Here is an 18680-nt window from a genome sequence, read left to right on the forward strand (position 1 = left end):
ATGAACTCTGGCTCCTGCTCCCCTACAATCCTCTCAGAATTATGCATTTCTTAAATATTAACTAACTTTTTGGGAGCAACAGGCACTCTTTTGGGGACTGGTGAATTGAGACAAGTTCATTGTGTTCAGGAATCTGGTAAGCACAGAGATTTTCTGTCTCTCTCCCGAACTTTCTGTTTTCATTTCTCTTTTCTGGCCACACCACAGAGGTTGTGAAAATTACTTTCCCCACCAGGGATCAAACCTGGACTTTCAGCCCCGAAAGAGAAGAGTCCTAACCAGTGGACCACCAGGGAATTCCTCAGACTTTTCTTTCAAATTGCTCAGGTCTGCGGTGGTTTCCCTTCTTTAATGCCCTCTTCACTTACCTGTTTTCTTAGTCCTCTGACATAGCTTTCCCTTCCTAAGGAAGAACCCATGCCCGCCCTCACTGGATCCAAACCGCTCCATCCAGAGATTTCCAGTGTGTTGTCTCCTCTCCTCCCCCTTGATTTCCGAGGTGAAGTGACACCACAGCTCAGGACAGAGCCACAAAGGACCCAGTGTGCTTGACATGCCAGTGTTGTGTTGACTGTTTCCCAGGCAGCGGTCCACCCTCACCTGAGCATCTGGCCCAGGCAGGTTCAGACAAGGAGGGAGAGTCCAGACAGAGAGACTGGAGATGGTGCCGCTTAGAAACTGAGGGGGAAATCGGACAACTTTCTGCTGCTGCTCCTCACGGGTAGACTGTGAATGTGGGAGAGATGGGGTCTCTGCACGTTGCTTGTCTGACCCAGGAGAGGAGCAGATGTGGCCAGGATGGACAGATGCCAGATCCAGGTGACTTGTACCTCCTGGATACAGTTCAGCTGCCCCATATTCAGGACCTTTGTGATACTGTCCAGGGGCATTGCAGAGATTATCAGCTTTTCACAGCACAGATGTGTGCAGGCATTTCTCTAGTCAAAGCAGTGGTTTTTCTAGTAGTCATGTACGAATGTGAGAGTTGGATCATAAAGGAGGCTGAGCACTGAAGAACCAATGATTTCAATTCTTGAGAAGGCGCTTCAGAGTCCCTTGAACTGCAAGGAGATCAAATCTGCCCATCCTAAAGGAAATCAACCATGAATATTCATTGCAAGCACTGATATTGGTGAAACCCCAGTACTTTGGCCACCTGATTGGAAGACCCTGATGCCCACACCCATGGCTGATTCATGTCAATGTATAGCAAACACCACTACAATATTGCAGTTAGCCCCAATTAAAATTAATTATTTAATTAAAAATTATAATAACTAATCATAAATACCATTAAATATATACCATTATTGAAAAAAAAAAAAAAACTGATCCTGGGAAAGATTGAGGGCAGGAGGAGAAGGGGTCAACAGAGGATGAGATGGTTGGATGGCATCACCAACTCAATCGACATGAATTTGAGCAAACTGAGGGAGATGGTGAAGGACAGGGAAGCCTGGCGTGCTGCATTCCTTGGGGTCACAAAGAGACGGACTCGACAGAGCAACTGAACAGCAGCTCAGTTCTACTTCCAGTCTTCTCCTAGGCTTTTGCTTGGGGATAAATATTTCACTTGTCATTTCAGTAAACAAAGGATGTTGCAGTAAAAGGCAATTATCCACTGCAGCCCCCTCAAGACAGTGTGCCCTGAGGGCAGTTCAAGGAGAGGAAAACAGGACAGTGATCTGAGGGAGTTAAGATGCATATCATAAACATAACTTCAATAAGCCCAGACTCTTACCACTTTTCACAGAGAAAAGCATGAAAAGGAACTTCCCTGGCAGTCCTGTGGTTAAGAATCCACTGGTCAGGGCCAGGGATACAGGCTTGATCCCTCTCCAGGAAGACCCCACAGACTGGAGCAACTAACCCCAAGCACCATGACTACTGAGCACCCAACTGGATCCTGGAGGCCATGACCACTGATGCCCACACCCTGGTCCCACTCTCTGCGGTGAGAGATGCCTCCAAAGGGAGAAGTCAACGCATTTCCACTCGAGAGTACCCCTGCTCACCACAACCGGAAAAGGCTGCGCTCAGCAAGGAAGACCCAGCACAGCCAAAAATGAGCAAACAAAGAAGATTATAAAAATAAATAAATAACAATTGTTCAAAAGCATGAAAATCATTAATTTGAAATGTGTCATGTTCATCATCCGTAGTAACCTTTTGATGCTTTCTGAATGTTTTCTCAGCCTGTGACCTTTTGTACTCTGGTTCCCTTTATAACTTTGGAACAGTTTCTCAGAGCCACCTGAGAAGACACCTTTGTGGCTACATTCTTCTGTAAAATCACTGAATAAAGCATATTTTCCATGTTTTAGTTTGTTCATTTTTTTGTCATTTGCCCTGCTCTTCCAAGACCTTTTCCCAACCCACACACAGTGTCTTGTCCCCACTCACCTGAGTTCCAGGGGTTACATGGAAACTGTCGACTAAAACATGAGTCACCACCTGAAAGTAGAGGCATTTTATTTCATGGGAGTATTTAAGAGCCAAGCCCGGGCTTCCTCAGTGGCTCAGAGGCTGAAGAATCTGCCTGGAATGCTGGAGATCTGGGTTTGATCCCTGGGATGGGAAATCTCCTGGAGGAGGAAATGGCAGCCTGAGAATCCTGAGAGGTGAGTCCCTGACCCCTGCTTTCCTCCTGCTGCTGCCTGTCCTTCCACAGTGCAGGGGTCAGAAGTGCAGGCGGGGCAGGCTCTGGGAAGGAAGGTCTAATGACATGGAGCAGCCGGGTCCCACAGCCAAAGAGGCAGAAGTGTCTCTGGGGTTGAGTTGCTAGATCTTGGCTTCATTCCCATTTCTAGAATAAAAGGGAGAAGCTGTCTGGCAGGCAGTGAGCAGCACTTCCTGCTTTCCTCCCTGAGTCTTTTCAACCAAAAGATATGTTTAGATTTTCCTAGAGGAAAGAAATCCACTTAACATTTTGTGGGTGTGAATGAGCTGTGAGCAAGTCAATTTGGAAGCACTCAATCTAATCTTAAATTAGATCCTATAAGACTGGAGTTTTATTCCCAGTTCATGTATAGCTGAAGCAACAGATAAATACATATTTTAGTATTTTAACCAATGTTGTCTTTTTCTATTATAAAATTCAGAATCTTAGCCTATATTCACATAGTATTTGTGTTTTCATGCCTGTTTCTTTAAACAGTTTTTATTTGTATTGCAGTATAGCCTGTTATAATTCTGTGGTAAGTCTTCCCTGCTGGTCTAGTGGTAAGAATCTGCCTTCCCATGCAGGGGACATGGGTTTGATTCCTGGTCCCAGAAGATCTCACAGGCCCTGGAGCACTAAAGCCCACATGTCACAACTCCAGAGCCACTGCTCTAGGGCCCTGCTCCAAACTCAGGGAAACCACCCCAGGGAGAAGCCAAGCACTGAGTTGCCTCAGCTCCCCCTAACTGGTAACATGTCCTGCACTGAAAGAAGACTGAGCTCAGTGAAAAATAATAAGTAAATTAATCTGTTAAAAAAGAGAGAGAGAGAGAGAGAGAGGAGAGAAGTAATAATATTCGGGTAACTTCAGGTAAAGAATAAATGGTCTCGGCCAAGAATATACCTGTGTCCATACTTCCCCACACTTCCCTCCCATCCAGGCTGCCACACAAAATTGAGCAGACTTCCATGTGCTCAACAGTAAGTCCCCCAACTGTATATTCATGAGGAATAAAATATTCCACTAAGACATCATGGAAGAAGAGGAAGTCCCAAATTAAACACTTTTCAATAAGAACAATACTTGTGTGATATTAATTATCCATGAGAATCAAAAATGAAAATAGCCAGGAAAGTTTAAGAAAAAAAAGTTTAATGAGATGGCACTAGCTTTAAATACACTTTCAAATACATCAATAAACCAAAATTTTAAAAAAATGTCATAGTGGTAGATTAATTCCCAAACAGTTTAGTAACTGTGAACTAAAATACTGACACAAAAACTATACAAGTCTGAATATAATACAATTTGAGTCTATGGTAAAAACATGATTCACTTACAACCTGGAGCAGGAGGAAGTGGTTGGGGCAGAAACCTGCAGAAATTCAGACATGGCCTGAAAACTCAAACCCAGTCAGAGGAAGCTGGGTTTAAGGAAAAGCTAATTCAGGTGGAGGGGTTACACATTTTTAATTTCAAGGTTTTGATGAGTGAGAAAATCTCACAGACAGTTTATGGGATGCACACACACATGGAAATGCTGCTGCCCACGTGCTGGCCCCACTTCCAAGGTAAGGAAGGGCCAGCTCCTCGCCTGAGAGAGAAGGGCCAGAGACATCAGGGTCTGACACCTTTCTTTAAGGCAAGTCTCCTACTTCCAGTCAATCAGATCTTCCCTCCCCAGCTCACTGCCCGAGTCCTGAAGGAAAGATCACAGAGAAGGGGCTCACAGACCACTGGAGCCCCTCACACGTCTGGCAGGCAGAGGGTGAGGAGAGCAAACTTTTCCAGTTCAAGGAGCTCAGTCTAGTCCAGGGTGCCCCACAGCCCAGTCAGCTCAGGGTTTATTCCATGAGGAGTCATTGGATAGACTGTCTCTCGTGGTGAACATGGGGTAGATGGAGAGGCCACAAATTACAGAACAAGATGCCTTCTTTCCAAGAGGTCCCACTTTGCATGAAGAGGGAGGGAAAAAAGCAAGGCAATGAAGAGGCATAGAGAGAAGAGCCCATGGACTTTTGCTGAAAGTTCTGTCCCTTCAGGTTGTTAACTGAACTCAGTTGGTATCTGAGTCAGAAAAGTCCCCTGAGGAGGAGCTGGAGGTGCGGTCCTCCAGATCAGAATCCCCGTCTTCATCCTCACTGCTGGGGGCTGAGGAGCTGCCTTCCTCATTTTCCTCTGATCTCCCTGAGGCAGGAGAATGTTCTCCAGTCATGTCTGATGATGCTAACTCTGTAGCCTGAAGCCCTGGGACCTCTCTAAGTCTTCCTTGCAGATTATCTGATGATGGGGACTGCAGACCCATCCTTCTAATCTTGGGGTTCGGGCCTCCAGTCATGCTCATGTTCTTATGCTTAGCACAGGTCGCCTCTCTGTAAGCAGCATATTCTTCAGGAGACAGAGTCCTGAGCCAGAGATCAAGGTCCACCTTGTACTGTGTTTGCAGTCCCTCTGCCTGCTTCTTATAAAGCTCCTTCTGGTCCGGGGGGACCCACTGCCAGCGTCTACTGATCTCCACCATGCGCTGCCTCGGAGGCACCACTTTCAGCTCCCTGCTTGACCAGAGATCCTGGTGGAACTTGTGAAAGCCATTCATCGGGGGCTTCTTGGGCTGTCCATGGAATTTCCACTTCATGGGTAAACTGTTTTCTGGGGGAAACTTCACCTTTTGAACATTCTCCTGAAACTTCTCTGGCACTTTCATTTCACTTCTTTGGGGGACACCAGATTTCTCCAGGTTTGGGACTAGATCAGGGTGCTGTGCTCTGAACAGAGCCACTTTCTCCCTAAAATCCTTTTTCTCTTTCTCAAGATCCTGACTGTGTTTCACCCTCAGCTGCTCAGGCACCTTCCTGTGTTCCTCAGACAGAACCCTGGTCAGCTGCTGGTTGCTTATCTTGGGATGTTTTTGGATGTACTGGGGTCGCATCACTTGGGAAATGTGGCGGTATGCTGTCAGGGACTTCCTGAACAAATAAGCATGTTTCTTATGTTTTCTGGTGTTTTGTTGTGTTTTCTTGTGTTCTTTGGAAGGATTGTTAACATTTTCCTTAGCTTCCAAGACTAATTCTTTCAGCGTGCGAAACTTTCTCACCTTATGGGAAACCTCTAACCATTTGAGTTTGCACATTTCCCCAGAAAAATCTTTAAAAGCTACTTTTTCCCAGTCCATCACCGACTGGGTTGTTTTGAACGTGTGCCCATCACTGGATGGAATGCTTTTCTCCATACTTTCCAGTAACTGCACAATGTCTTCCTTGGACCAGTCATCTTGGCATTTAGGCATCGCCATTTCTAGGTCTTTGGGACACTTCTGTGATCCCCGCAGTTCAGACACCTCAGCAGAATCTTCAGCTTCTTCACTCTCAAGATTCAGCAGGTGAGTTATTTCTGAAGTCCTGCACTGTGTGCAATCCTCCGTTTCTGTGGAGAAAGAAAAGGAAAGTTACTCTCCTGTGTGACACAGGAGAGAAGCACAGCCCCCTTGGGATACGTCCCTTCTGTCATTTCATTTACCCTCAAGAATATAAATGAAAACCCACCCATCCTCTGAGTTGAGAGTCCTGTTGAGCATTATGAAGCTTCTTTTCACAATTAAAAATCCTCAGGCCTGACTCCAACTTGCCACAGTGGGGCTTACATAGAAATGAACAAAAGCCTGGGAACTCACTTAAGGGACAAAGGACGAGAGAAAAGGAAGGAAAGTTAAAAATTAAAATGCCTGACAAGCAAGAGGGCTTTAAAGTAGCAATGAGAAACCACAGCACATGGGCAAGAATGGTCAAAATCCCAAAGAAGAACCAAGTACTGAGAGGATGGAATATCAGGAAATTTGTTTCATTTCCTAAGGTGATGAAAAACAATACAAGCCTTCTGAAAGAGAATAAGGCATCTTGTTACTAAACTAAATATCCTACCATGTAAGTCAGGACTCATGCTCCTTTGTATTTGCCCAAATCATTTGAAAACCTATATTCATTAAAAAAAAAAAAAGACTTGCAATGGGATGTTTATAGGCACTTTGGTCATAATCACAAAACTTGAAAACAACCAAGATGAATGGATAAAGAAATTGTGGTACATCAAGGCCAAGCAATATTACTCAGTTCTTTAAAAAAAAACATGATCAAGCCAGCAAGAGACACAGAGCATTCTTTTATTCATATCTCTAAGTGAATGAAGCTAAGCCTAAACGCATACATACTTCGTGAGTCCAGCTATAAGACATTCCAGGAAAGAGGAATATATGGGAAAAAAAGAGACATATATGAGGACAGTGAAATAAACTTTGCTTCCCAGCAGTTAGGGTGATAGGAGTGATGAATAGGTGATCACAAATGACTTTCAGCAGTCTAACACTTCCAGATATTATAAAGGTGGATCCTTGTCACTGTATATCAGTGAAAACTAACAGAATGCACAACACCAAGAGTGAACACTGATGTGAAACCATAGACTTTGGGTGATAATGAAGTGTCAGTTGAGGTTCCTAAATCATAATAAACACACCACTCTGAGATATAATGTGATAACGGCACTTAATCTGGGGAGGTAGGATGTAGACAGGAATTCTGTACTTTCTGCTCAATGTTCCTATGAATGTAATGTTCTTTAGAACAGTAACACTCCTTAGGATTCTGAGCATAGCTCCCTCCTAAGAAAAGTCCAGATGGCCATAGACTGAATGTGCAGTTGAGATGATGATTGATATAATTCATCTAAGAAACACGTAATAGATATAATTCATCTAAGAAACATGTCATAGAAGTGCAAAGGGAAGATGAAGAGAAGAGAAGGGTAAATGTGTAAGGATTGAAAAAGAGTTTAAGTGGTCAGTATTTCATTTCTGGTGAGGTCAATAGACATTATAATAAGGCATATTAAATACAACTGTATACAAGACCCTTTCCTTGTGACTCAACTGGTAGAGAATCCACCTGTAATGCAGAAGACCTGGGTTTGATCCCTGGGTTGGGAAGATCCCCTGGAGAAGGGAAAGGCTACCCACTCCAGTATTCTGGCTTGGAGAATTCCGTGCACTGGATAGTCCATAGGGTTTCAAAGAGTCAGACACAACTGAACTACTTTCATTTCACTACTTCACAATATGCTAGGGACTCTGTTTTGGCTGAGATATAAAGATGACAAAACACGTCTCATGGGAAGCCCATAGAAATGAACAAATAGGAACGCTGACCTGTGGAGGAGGCGCAGGTACTTCAGGCGCTCGCAGGGGAAGCCCTTTTCTGCACGGGTCTCCTGCACTCACACAAGAGTCCTCTTACCGCCTCTGACAGAGCAACCTGAGAAACAATGACACATCACACACAGTGTATACACGCAGTCATCTACACTAAACACAGGTACTTACATTCAGTGTTCTATTTTATTCTATTAAAACTCAGTCCCTTCTATCTCTAATAAAAATGACTCTTAAGCATAACACTAATCTTTGTTTAACTACAACTTTCAGTTCTGAGAACTCTAACAATTAAGTTTTCTCTTCTCTTTGATAATGACACCCTTCAATTTAAGTGACCTTAATGTAAGGGGAATCCATTTCTTTGATTAGGACATCAACATACTCCCAATCTTATCAGATTTGCTCTACTATCAGAAAAGTTTTCCTGTTTGGAAACATAGAAATTCCAAGTCACAGTAAGACCAGTTCTGGGACTTCCTTGGAGGTTCAGTGGCTAAGACTGAAGGGTTAATAGGGTAGCAGAGATGTGCCTGCAAACGGGTCTCTCTGCTCAGGCTGAGCGTCCTTGCATACGAGGCGTTCTGCCAAAGAGTCTGGACACAGCCTTGAGTTTCATGGTCCCTTGCAAACGAGGGAGCATTCCCTTCTTGAGATAAGAAGGAGATGAGGGCTTTGGGCAGACTCTTCAGTAGACAGAGATTTCACTCCCTTTGCTATACGATAACATGTATGCACCTGCACTGTACTGAAAAGGCTTATTCTTACAGTCTGAAATTCTGCCTAAGGAGGGCTTTATAATAATAAACGGCAATTAGTTTGCCCAGTTGTTCCTCTGGCCAGAGTGGTGTCCTGTCTGTCTTTTGTATGTCTTGTATGTTTTATGTCATTTCATTCGTAATCTCCAAAAATCTCCTACAAAGACGCCATGTTCCCAGTGGACGGGACCAGCATTTGTCCTCCATCAGGGAATTAGAGCCCTCATTCCACAGCTAAGTGTTCACCTGCCATGACACAGAATTCCTGTGTGGTGACTAAGAGTTTGCATGCCCCATCTAAAGATCCCTCGAGGTGCAAGAAAGATCTGGTGCAGCCAAATTCATCAAATCCATCAATCAATAGAGACACAGCTCCATCTAATATTGTTGTTTAGTCCCTGAGGCCTGTGTGACTCTTCTGCAACCCCTTGGACTGTACCCGCACCAGGGTCCTGTCCGTGGGGTTTTCCAGGCAAGAATACTGGAGTGGGTTGACATTTCCTTCTCCAGGGGCCCTAGAGACCCACAGATTGAACCTGTCTCTCCTGCAGGCAGCTTCTTTTCCCCTGAACTATGAGGGAAGCCAGCCATCTAATATATTGTGTTTCAAAATAAATTACTGAAGTTAATAAAAGTTTTCACTTCTATATCAGAGTGAGTGCAGAATTTCTTTTTTTTCTTTTTGTTCAGATATTTGGTGTGTTACCAATCTTTTTTTGAGAACCATCATCAGGTCTGGATTGCTATTGGATAATTTAAAGGCAGAAAACCCAACTTTTCCTTACAAATATATTACTCTTCATGTTCTACAGCAGTTTCTCAATCAAATTTTAGGTATCATGCTAAATGGAAAAAACTGTCTAGGACTTCCCATTAAGAAATTAATATTTTCCTTTTATATCATAAAATCATAAGTTTGTAGAATCACTCATGTTCATTCACAATGATTTGAAGGAAAGTCTATAGTTTCAGAATGAATTCTAAGTAATAACATAATTCTTATGAACCAGTTTTTTTTCATTTGCTTAAGAAATTATTAGGCCTGTTACTGCTGAATTATAATTATTCTTTTATTTTTTGAGGGAAAGAAATATGAATCCATCTACTCAGAACCATTTACTCACCAGAAAGTTGTAGATTTGGTCTCCTCAATGCTGGTATGAAAATCAGTCCCATCCAGTCAGGAGTTCTATGTTCTCTGGATGGGTCAGCAGCTGTAACTTTCAGAGCTGTCCACGGTCCAGCCAACTCAGAACAACTCTGAACAGAAGAAACAGTGCATCTGAGATCAGGACCTGACTATCAGGACCCTTGAGCCCCTTCCTGATTAGATTACCACAGTTCCCTTGGATAAACCCAATCAACACTAACTGCACTAAATCTTTCTAATCTCTCTATGTTAATAGAGTCCACAACTGAAGTCCCAGTCCTCATCACTGATCTTATATTGAATACCTATTCCCCTCTGATTTTAAGGATCTTGCATTCTCCTTAAATTCCCTCCATATTTGATTATAGTTTACTAAGATATTTGAATGTGTATCCTAACATGATTTGATAATTGCTGCCCTTTATTCACAAGTTCTACGGTCTAGTAACACATCAAATTTACAATGGTCATTAAAACCCTTTCAGTTGTAATCCAAATTCTACCAGTGTATAGAATTGATAAAAATATGAATAATTATTGTAGATTAGTTTGGGAATCTGAGAAAGAGGCTCTAAATTCTGGCATCCAGGTTTGATTTAATTCTGATTTTAGAGTAATTGTACAGGAACATTGCATTTTTAAAAATGCAGTTGCTTTGTTGAGAAAAGTTTGATTCAACCCAACATGGTCAAAATTATATGTGGCTTGAAATGACTAGCTATTAGGCCAAAGAATGTTTTCAATAACAGATTTCAAAATTGAAATCTGTCTTGAAATTGACTTCTATTTCCAAAATTATATATAAATATACTTTGCAATTAGTACTTGTGAAACAAGTAACAGTAGGATATTATTTGGAAAGCCTAAATCAGTGAATTATTTTGATACTTAGCTTCAAAAAACAGTAAATAACTATGGCATCATTTTGGATATATACTTTTACTTATGGATGTGCACAGGCAAAGCTGAAATCATATATCAAAATGTACACTGGATTGCTAAACTTTTTGGAGGATTCCACGGTAGTTAATAGATGGGATTTGCTAAAAGTAAATGCTTCATCTCTATACATATAATGCATATTTTTGGATGAACTGCTCATGAAAATGCACAGCTGTTTTTATTACATACATGGCATTCACATAAATGCTTTTCAGAGGAGAGTAGTTCTAATTAGTTTTAATATAATATTTTATCATCCATAAAAAGAATAAGGGAATCAATAAATGTTGCATTACTTATAACACAAAATTAAGATTAAAAATTAGTAGATTCACTATTAGAGAAAATAAAATACTTCAAAAATGTTCAGGTTCCAAATAGGGAAAGGAGTACATCAAGGCTATATATTATCACCCTGCTTATTTAACTTAGAGTACATCATGAGGAACGCTGTGCTAGATGAAGCACAAGCTGGAATCAAGATTGCTGGGAGAAATATCAATAACCTCAGATCCCCAGATGACACCACCTTTTATGCCAGAAAGCAAACTAAAGAGCCTCTTAGATGAAAGTGAAAGAGGAGAGTGAAAAAGAAGGCTTAAACTCAACATTCAAAAAACGAAGATCATGGCATCTGGTCTCATCACTTCAAGGCAAATAGATGGGGAAACAGTGACAGACTTTATTTTACGGGGCTCCAAAATCACTGATGTGGTGACTGCTGCCATGAAATTAAAAGATGTTTACTCCTTGGAAGAAAGGTTATGACCAAACCAGACAGCATATTAAAAAGTAGAGACACTACTTTGCCAACAAATGTCCATCTAGTCAGAGTGATAGGTTTTCCAGTAGTCATGTATGGATGTGAGAGTTGGACTATGAAGAAAGCTGAGCATTGAAGAACTGATGCTTTTGAACTGTAGTGTTGGAGAAGACTCTTGAGAGTCCCTTTGACTGCAAGGAGATCCAACCAGCTGATGGACTTTAGGATGTTTTGTATATATGCATTCAAATCCTTAAAAAGTATACTTGCGTTTTACTCAGTAATTCTAACCTTGAAAAAACTTCAAAGGAATTCACTAAACAAAACCTCGCAATCTGAAACCTTGCTTTAACTATTTCTCTCTCTACTGCATATAATCTATGTGCAAAGCAAAGAAAAACTACTGAGGTTTTTACTTTCTCCAGCAAAATCTGAGACCTCTTGAATTTAGGACAGAATCCTTTCATTCTGTTCATGAAGTAGTGAGTTAATGTGCCCATTGTGTTAGTTGCTTAGTCGTGTCCGACCCTCTGTGACCCCATGGACTGTAGCCACCAGGCTCCTCTGTCTAGGGGATTCTCCAGGCAAGAATACTGGAGTGGGTTGCCATTCCCTTCTCCAAAATGTGCCCCTTACCCTCTCCTAAATTATGTCCAAATCCCAACAGCCATTATCACTGTGACTTTATTTTTAGAATAGAGACATAATCAAGGTGAAAGCATCATGATGAGTCTATCCAGGGTAGAGAGTGGACCCTAAATCTGCTGACAGGTGTCCTGATGAGAGAAAGAAGAAGGATGTTTTAGATGCACCAGAAAAGGTCCTGTAAGGAAGCAGAGATTCAAGTTAAATGTCATAGTTTGAGGACTGCCAGGAGCCAACTGGCACTGGAAGAGACAAACACAAATTCATTCAGAGCCTTCAAAGAGAGTACAGCCCTGCCAACACCTTGATTTCCAGCCTGCAGATCTGTCAGAGAACACACTGATTTTAAGCCACCCCGTGTGGGGTCAAGTGCTGCGGGAGCCCTAAAAAACTGATAAAAATAGTGACCTCCAGGGATAATGGCTAGGCCTTCATTTTCTCAACTTTGAAGTCCTTCACCACCTCTTCAGTTCAGTTCAGTCCCTCAGTAGTTTCTGACTCTTTGTGAACCCATGGACTGCAGGATGCCAGGCTTCCCTGTCCTTCACCAACTTTCGAAGCTTGCCCAAACTCATATCCTTGAATCTAGGATGCAATCCAACCATCTCATCCTCTATCAACCCCTCTTCATCCTGCCTTCAATCTTTCCTGGAGTCAGAGTCTTAACTAATGAGTGAGTTCTTCACATCAGTTACCCAAAGTACTGAAGCTTCAGTTTCAGCATAAGTCCTTCCATTGAATACTCAGCATTGATTCCCTTTAGGATTGACTGATTTCATCTCCTCTGAGTGCAAGGGACTCTCAAGAGTCTTCACCAACACCACAGTTCAAAAGCATCAATCCTTTGGCCCTCAGCTTTGTTTATGGCCCAACTCTCACATCCATACCTGACTAGTGGGAAAACCAAAGCTTTGATTAGATGAACCTTTGTCGGCAAAATAATGCCTCTGCTTTTTAATACGCTGTCTAGGTTGTTCAAATTTTTCTTCCAAGGAGCAAGTGTCTTTTAATTTCTTGAGTGCAGTCAGCATCTGCAGTGATTTTGGAGCCCAAGAAAATAAAGTCTGCCACTGTTTCCATTGTTTCCTTATCTCTGTGCCATGAAGTGATGGGACCAGATGTCATGATCTTCGTTTTCTGAATATTGATTTGTAAGCCAGCTTTTTCCCTCTCTTCTTTCACTTTCATCAAGAGCCTCTTTAGTCATTCTTTACTTTCTGCCTTAAGGGTGGTTTCATCTGCATATCTGAGGTTAGTGATATTTCCAGGCAATCTTGATTTTGGCTTGTGCTTTATCCAGCCTGGCATTTCACATGATGTGCTCTGCCTATAAGTTAAATAAGCAGGGTGACAATATACGGCCATGACATACTCCTTTCTCAATTTTGAACCAGTCCATTCCATGTCCGATTCTAATTGTTACCTCTTGACCTGCATACAAGTTTCTCAGGAGGCAGGTCAGGTGGTCTGATATTCCCATCTCCTTAAGAATTTTCCACCATTTGCTGTGATCCACACAGTCAAAGGCTTTAGTGTAGTCAATGAGGCAGAAGTAGATATTTTTCTGGAATTATCTTGCCTTTTCTCTGATCCAATGGATGTTGGCAATTTGATTTCTTGTTTCTCTGCCTTTTACAAATTCAGCTTGAATCTTCAGACTGGCTTGGAGAATTTTGAGCATTACTTTGCTAGCCTGTGAGGTGAGTGCAATTTATGTGGTAGTTTGAACATTTTTTGGCATTGCCTTTCTTTGGAATTGTAATGAAAACTGACCTTTTCCAGTCCTGTGGCCACTGCTGAGTTTTCCAAATTTGCTGGCATATTGAGTGCAGCACTTTCACAGCATCATCTTTCAGGAATTGAAATAGCTCAGCTGGAATTCCATCACTTCCACTAGCTTTATTTGCAGTGATGCTTTCTAAGGCCCACTTGACTAAGCACTCCAAGATGTCTGGCTCTAGGTGAGTGATCACACCATCATGGCTATTAGAGTCACTAAGATCTTTTGTGTGTGTGTGTACTTCTTCTGTGTATTCTTGTCACCTCCTCTAAATATCTTCTGCTTCTGTTAGGTCCATACCATTTCTGTCCTTTATTGTGCCCATCTTTCCATGAAACGTTCCCTTGATAGCTCTAATTTCCTGAAGATTTCTATTTTTTTTTCCCATTATGACTTTCCTCTATTTCTTTGTACTGATAACTTAGGAAGACTTTCTTATCTCTCCTTGCTATTCTTTGGAGCTCTGCATTCAGATGGATATGTATTTCCTTTTTTTCTTTGCCTTGTGCTTCTCTTCTTTTCTCAGCTGTTTGTAAGAAGTAACCATATTCCTGTAGAACTATGGATGGAAGTTCATAACATTGTACAGGAGGCGGTGGTCAAAACCATCCCCAAGAAAACTATTTTTAAGCATTGGGTTAACTCCTGTTATACGGATGAACCATTTTAGTATTCTCACCAATATTCACTAATTTTTACCCCCAGTTTATAAAGAGGATACTTGACATACTGTGGATAAAATATTACTTGTCTAAAAATCACATGTGGAACAAATATTTGATGCAGGGCTTGAAAATAGATATTACAGGAAGACAAAGAAATTAGTTTTTCTGTCCATGATTACCATTAAAGTTTTATTTTTAACTGAACATAGCTCAAATTCATCGTACCTGGATCAGGTCTCACCTCAGTACTGTTACAGAACTCTTCTCTCTTGTTCAGGAAGTAACTCTGTTAAATCAGTTCGGGGTTTAGGTGTTCACTTCCTGGTGACAAACACCTTCAAGTCTCCACAGTCCAGTCAATTCCAAAGGCAACAGCTCTGGGCTCTGGAGAAGAATGAGCTTAGATCTTTGCTGGATGCTTCCTATATCCTCTGAAGACCGGGTCCACTTCCTCAAAGTGATAGGGTTATCAACCCTGCATAAAGTATAGGAGCATGTGATTAGATTTCTCAAGAATTGTAAACACATCTAGAGGACAAGGGTTGAAGTCTAACGTTCTGAAATTTACTTAATCCAATTACCATAATCCAATCTCAGGTAAAGAGTCACAGATTAAGTTTACACTTTCAATCCATGAAGTGGGGGATTCATGTTGATGTATGGCAAAAGCAATACAATATTTAAAGTAATTAGCCTCCAATTAAAACAAATAAATTTATATCAAAAATAAATTAAAAAAAGAACTCCCCAATTATAAATTTCACATCTCCACTTATAGAAGTTTATTATTGTCCTAATTGAAGTGACCCACTAGTTTTGGTTACCTGTCTGAATTTGCCTGCATTACTTCTTGGATATTTCTTCAGGAAGAGGAGTTCTTCACATTCTGTTTTTCAGACCAGAACAGTCAAGCTCCCCAATAATACCACTTATTACTCTTGCCTTCTGCCTCAACCCCTTCAGAACTAATGTCTCTTAAATTTTATTCATTCAGTTTTCCATGAAATTCTTCCCACTGAGGCTCATTTTGGTTACACACTATTGTTTTCCCCTGGCTATAACTGCACACAGAACAGAGGTTGGTGGTTATTCTCTAAGACTCTGCTCCTTTTAGTCATTCCCTGCATATCATCTCACACCCTTTCATATTATTCAATATGTATGTACCTTTGAAATATTGATGCTAAGCTGTGTAGTTAATTATTGCATAATTGTACACTGCAGGATAGACTAAAAAAATCATAGACAGTCTGTGAAAGAAATGTGATACTGTCTATGAAGTTTGGACAACTATCTTTTAAGATTTTCTTTATTTTGACTCTGTTTGCATTCTATTCCTCAAAACATTTTCATATTTAATCAAAGATGGGTCATGGTGCTCCATTCAGAGGAAGATACTAGATGGGAAATTTTTCTTTACTTATTTTTAAGTTTTTTAAAATATGTACAATATTGTATTAGTTTCAGGTGTATAGCAAAGTGAATCATATATATATATAATCTCACCTCTGTTTTCCATACTGTTCATGAGGTTCGTGAGGCAAAAACAGTTAAGTGGTTTCCCATTTCCTTCTCCAGTGGACCACGTTCTGTCAGAACTCTCCACCATGACTCGTTCATTTTTGGTGGCCCTGCAAGGTATGACTCATAGCTTCCTTGAGTTACACAACGCTGTGATCCCTGCAATTAGTTCAAGAAGGCAAAGTGCTTGTCCGAGGAGACCTTGCAAATAGCTGGGAAAACAAGAGAAGCAAACACAATAGAGAAAGGGAAAGAGATACCCAACTGAATGCAGAGTTCCAGAGAATAGCAAGGAAAGGTAAGAAATGCAAAGAAATGGAAGAAAATGGGAAAGACTAGAGATCTCTTCAAGAAAATTGGGAATACCAAGGGAATACTTCTTGCAAAGTTGGGCACAATAAAGGACAGAAATATCAAGAACATAACAGAAGCAGAGAGATTAAGGAGCAATGGCAAGAATACACAGAAGAACTACACTTAAAAGGTCTTAATGACCTGGATCACCACAATGGTGTGGTCACTCACTTAGAGTCAGATATCCTGGAGTGTGAAAAAAGTGAAAAAGTGTGCTTTTAGAGATATTACTAGGAACAAAGCTAGTGGAGGTTATGGAATTCAGGGTGAGCTATTTAAATCATTAAAGATGATGTTGTGAAAGTGCTGCACTCAATATGCCAGCAAATTTGGAAAATTTGTAGTGGCCATGGGACTGGAAATGGTCAGTTTTTCTTCCAATCTGAAAGAAATAAATGGCAAAGAATGTTCAGACTACTGTGCAACTGCAATCATTTCATATGACATCAAGATTATGCTCAAAATCCTTCAAGCAAGGCTTCCGCAGTTTGTGAACAGAGAACTTCCAGATGTGCAAGCTGCATTTAGAAAGGGCTGAGGAATCAGAGATCCAATTGCCAACATCTGTTGAATCATAGGAAAAGTAAGGAAATTCCAAAAAAATAATTACATCTGCCTCATTGACTACTCTAAAGCCTTTGACTATGTGAATCAAATAAAACTGTGGAAAATTCTTAAAGAGATGGGAATACCAGACTACCTTCCCTGTTTCCTAAGACTGTATGCAGGAAAGGAAGCAAGAGTTGGAACCAGACTTGAAACAAGAGAGTGGTTCAACATTGGGAAAGGAGGATATCAAGACTATATATTGTCACCTGCTTCTTTAACTTACATGCAGAGTACATCGTGCCAAATGCCAGGCTGAATGACTCACAAGCAGAGTCAAGATTGCTGGGGGAAATATCAACAACCTCAGATATGCAGATGATACCACTTTCACAGCAGAGGAACTTAAAAGCTTCTTGATGAGGATGAAATAGGAAAGTGAAAAAGCTGGCTTAAAACTCATCATTCAAAAAACTAAATCCTGGCATCCGGTTCCATCACTTCATGGCAAATAGATGGGGAAAAAGTGGAACCTGTGACAGATTTTATTTTCTTGGGCTCCAAAATCTCTCCAGCCAATAACTACAGCCACGAAATTGGAAGCCACTTGCTCCTTGGAAGAAAAGCTATGACTAACCGAGACAGCATATTAAAAAGTAGAGACATCACTTTCCCAACAAAGGCCCCTATAGTAAAAGCTATGATTTTTCCAGTAGTCATGTGAGTGTTGGATCATAAAGAAGGCTGCATGCCAAAGAATGGTGCTTTCAAGCTGTGATGCTAGAGAAGACTCTTGAGAGTTCCTTGGACAGCAAGGAAATCAAACCAGTCAATCCTGAAGGAAATCAACCCTGAATATTCATTGGAAGAACTGAAGCTGAAGCTCCAGTACTTTGGCCACCTGATACAAAGATCTAGCTCATCTGAAAAGACCTTAATGCAGGGAAAGATTGAAGGCAAGAGAAGGGGGTGACAGCGGATGACACAGTTGAATGGCATCGTTAACTCAATGGATATGAGTTTGAGCAAACTTCCAGACATAATGAAGGACAGGGAAGCCTGCATGCTGCAGTTCATGGGGTTGCACAGAGTTGGGCATGACATTTCCTGAATAACAGCAATAACTCTTTTTAAAGATTATTTTTTATATACTTCATTCCCATGTGTTCACTTGAGTTCCCTGTGCTATACAGTAGGTTTTTATTAATTATTTACTTCATATATAGTAATGTGTATGTGTCAATCCCAGTCTCCTAATTAATCCCTCACCCCTTCTTAGCCACAAGTTACATGTTATTTTTTCTACACCTGTAATTCTGTTTTATAAATAACTATTTGCATCATTTTCTTAGATTCCAATATCATATGATACTGTTCTTTCTTTTTCTGACTTACTTCACTCAGTATGACAGTCTCCAATTCCTTGCATGTCGCCACACATGGCATTTTTGGTTCTTTTTATGGCTGAGTGATATTCCGTTGTATATATATAACACATTTTCTGCATCCATTCATCTATCCTTGCACATTTAGGTTCCTTCCATGTCTTGATGGTTGCAAACAACTTGTCAATGAACATGGAAGTGCATGTATCCTTTTGAACCACATTTCCCCCTGGATATATGCTCAGGAGTGGGATTGTTAGATCATATGGTAGCTTTATGTTTGTTTCTTAAGGAAAGCTTAACTGTTC

At 41.0% G+C, this 18680-nt stretch overlaps 1 protein-coding gene across 1 annotated transcript; it reads right to left on the reverse strand.

The window, feature by feature from the left end:
• Window positions 1-4719: 4719 nt before the first annotated feature.
• LOC138083534 (upstream-binding factor 1-like protein 1) lies at window positions 4720-16175 on the reverse strand. Its single transcript, XM_068977393.1, has 2 exons — window positions 16073-16175; window positions 4720-6086 (listed from the first exon to the last, which is right to left on the reverse strand). The coding sequence occupies exons 1-2, from the start codon at window positions 16173-16175 to the stop codon at window positions 4720-4722; spliced, it is 1470 nt and encodes a 489-aa protein (XP_068833494.1).
• Between the last annotated feature and the right edge of the window lie 2505 nt (window positions 16176-18680).

This window comes from Capricornis sumatraensis, chromosome 8, assembly GCF_032405125.1.
Source record: "Capricornis sumatraensis isolate serow.1 chromosome 8, serow.2, whole genome shotgun sequence".
NCBI classification, from domain to species: domain Eukaryota; kingdom Metazoa; phylum Chordata; class Mammalia; order Artiodactyla; family Bovidae; genus Capricornis; species Capricornis sumatraensis.

What these genes read in the sequence shown, in the direction of transcription:
- LOC138083534 (XM_068977393.1), bottom strand. Translation starts at nt 16,175, where the DNA reads ATGGTGGAGAGTTCTGACAGAACGTGGTCCACTGGAGAAGGAAATGGG. An exon ending in GAACAGTATGGAAAACAGAG is followed by an intron (nt 6,087 to 16,072) that starts GTGAGATTATAT and finishes CTTTCTCCACAG; the next exon opens with AAACGGAGGATTGCACACAG.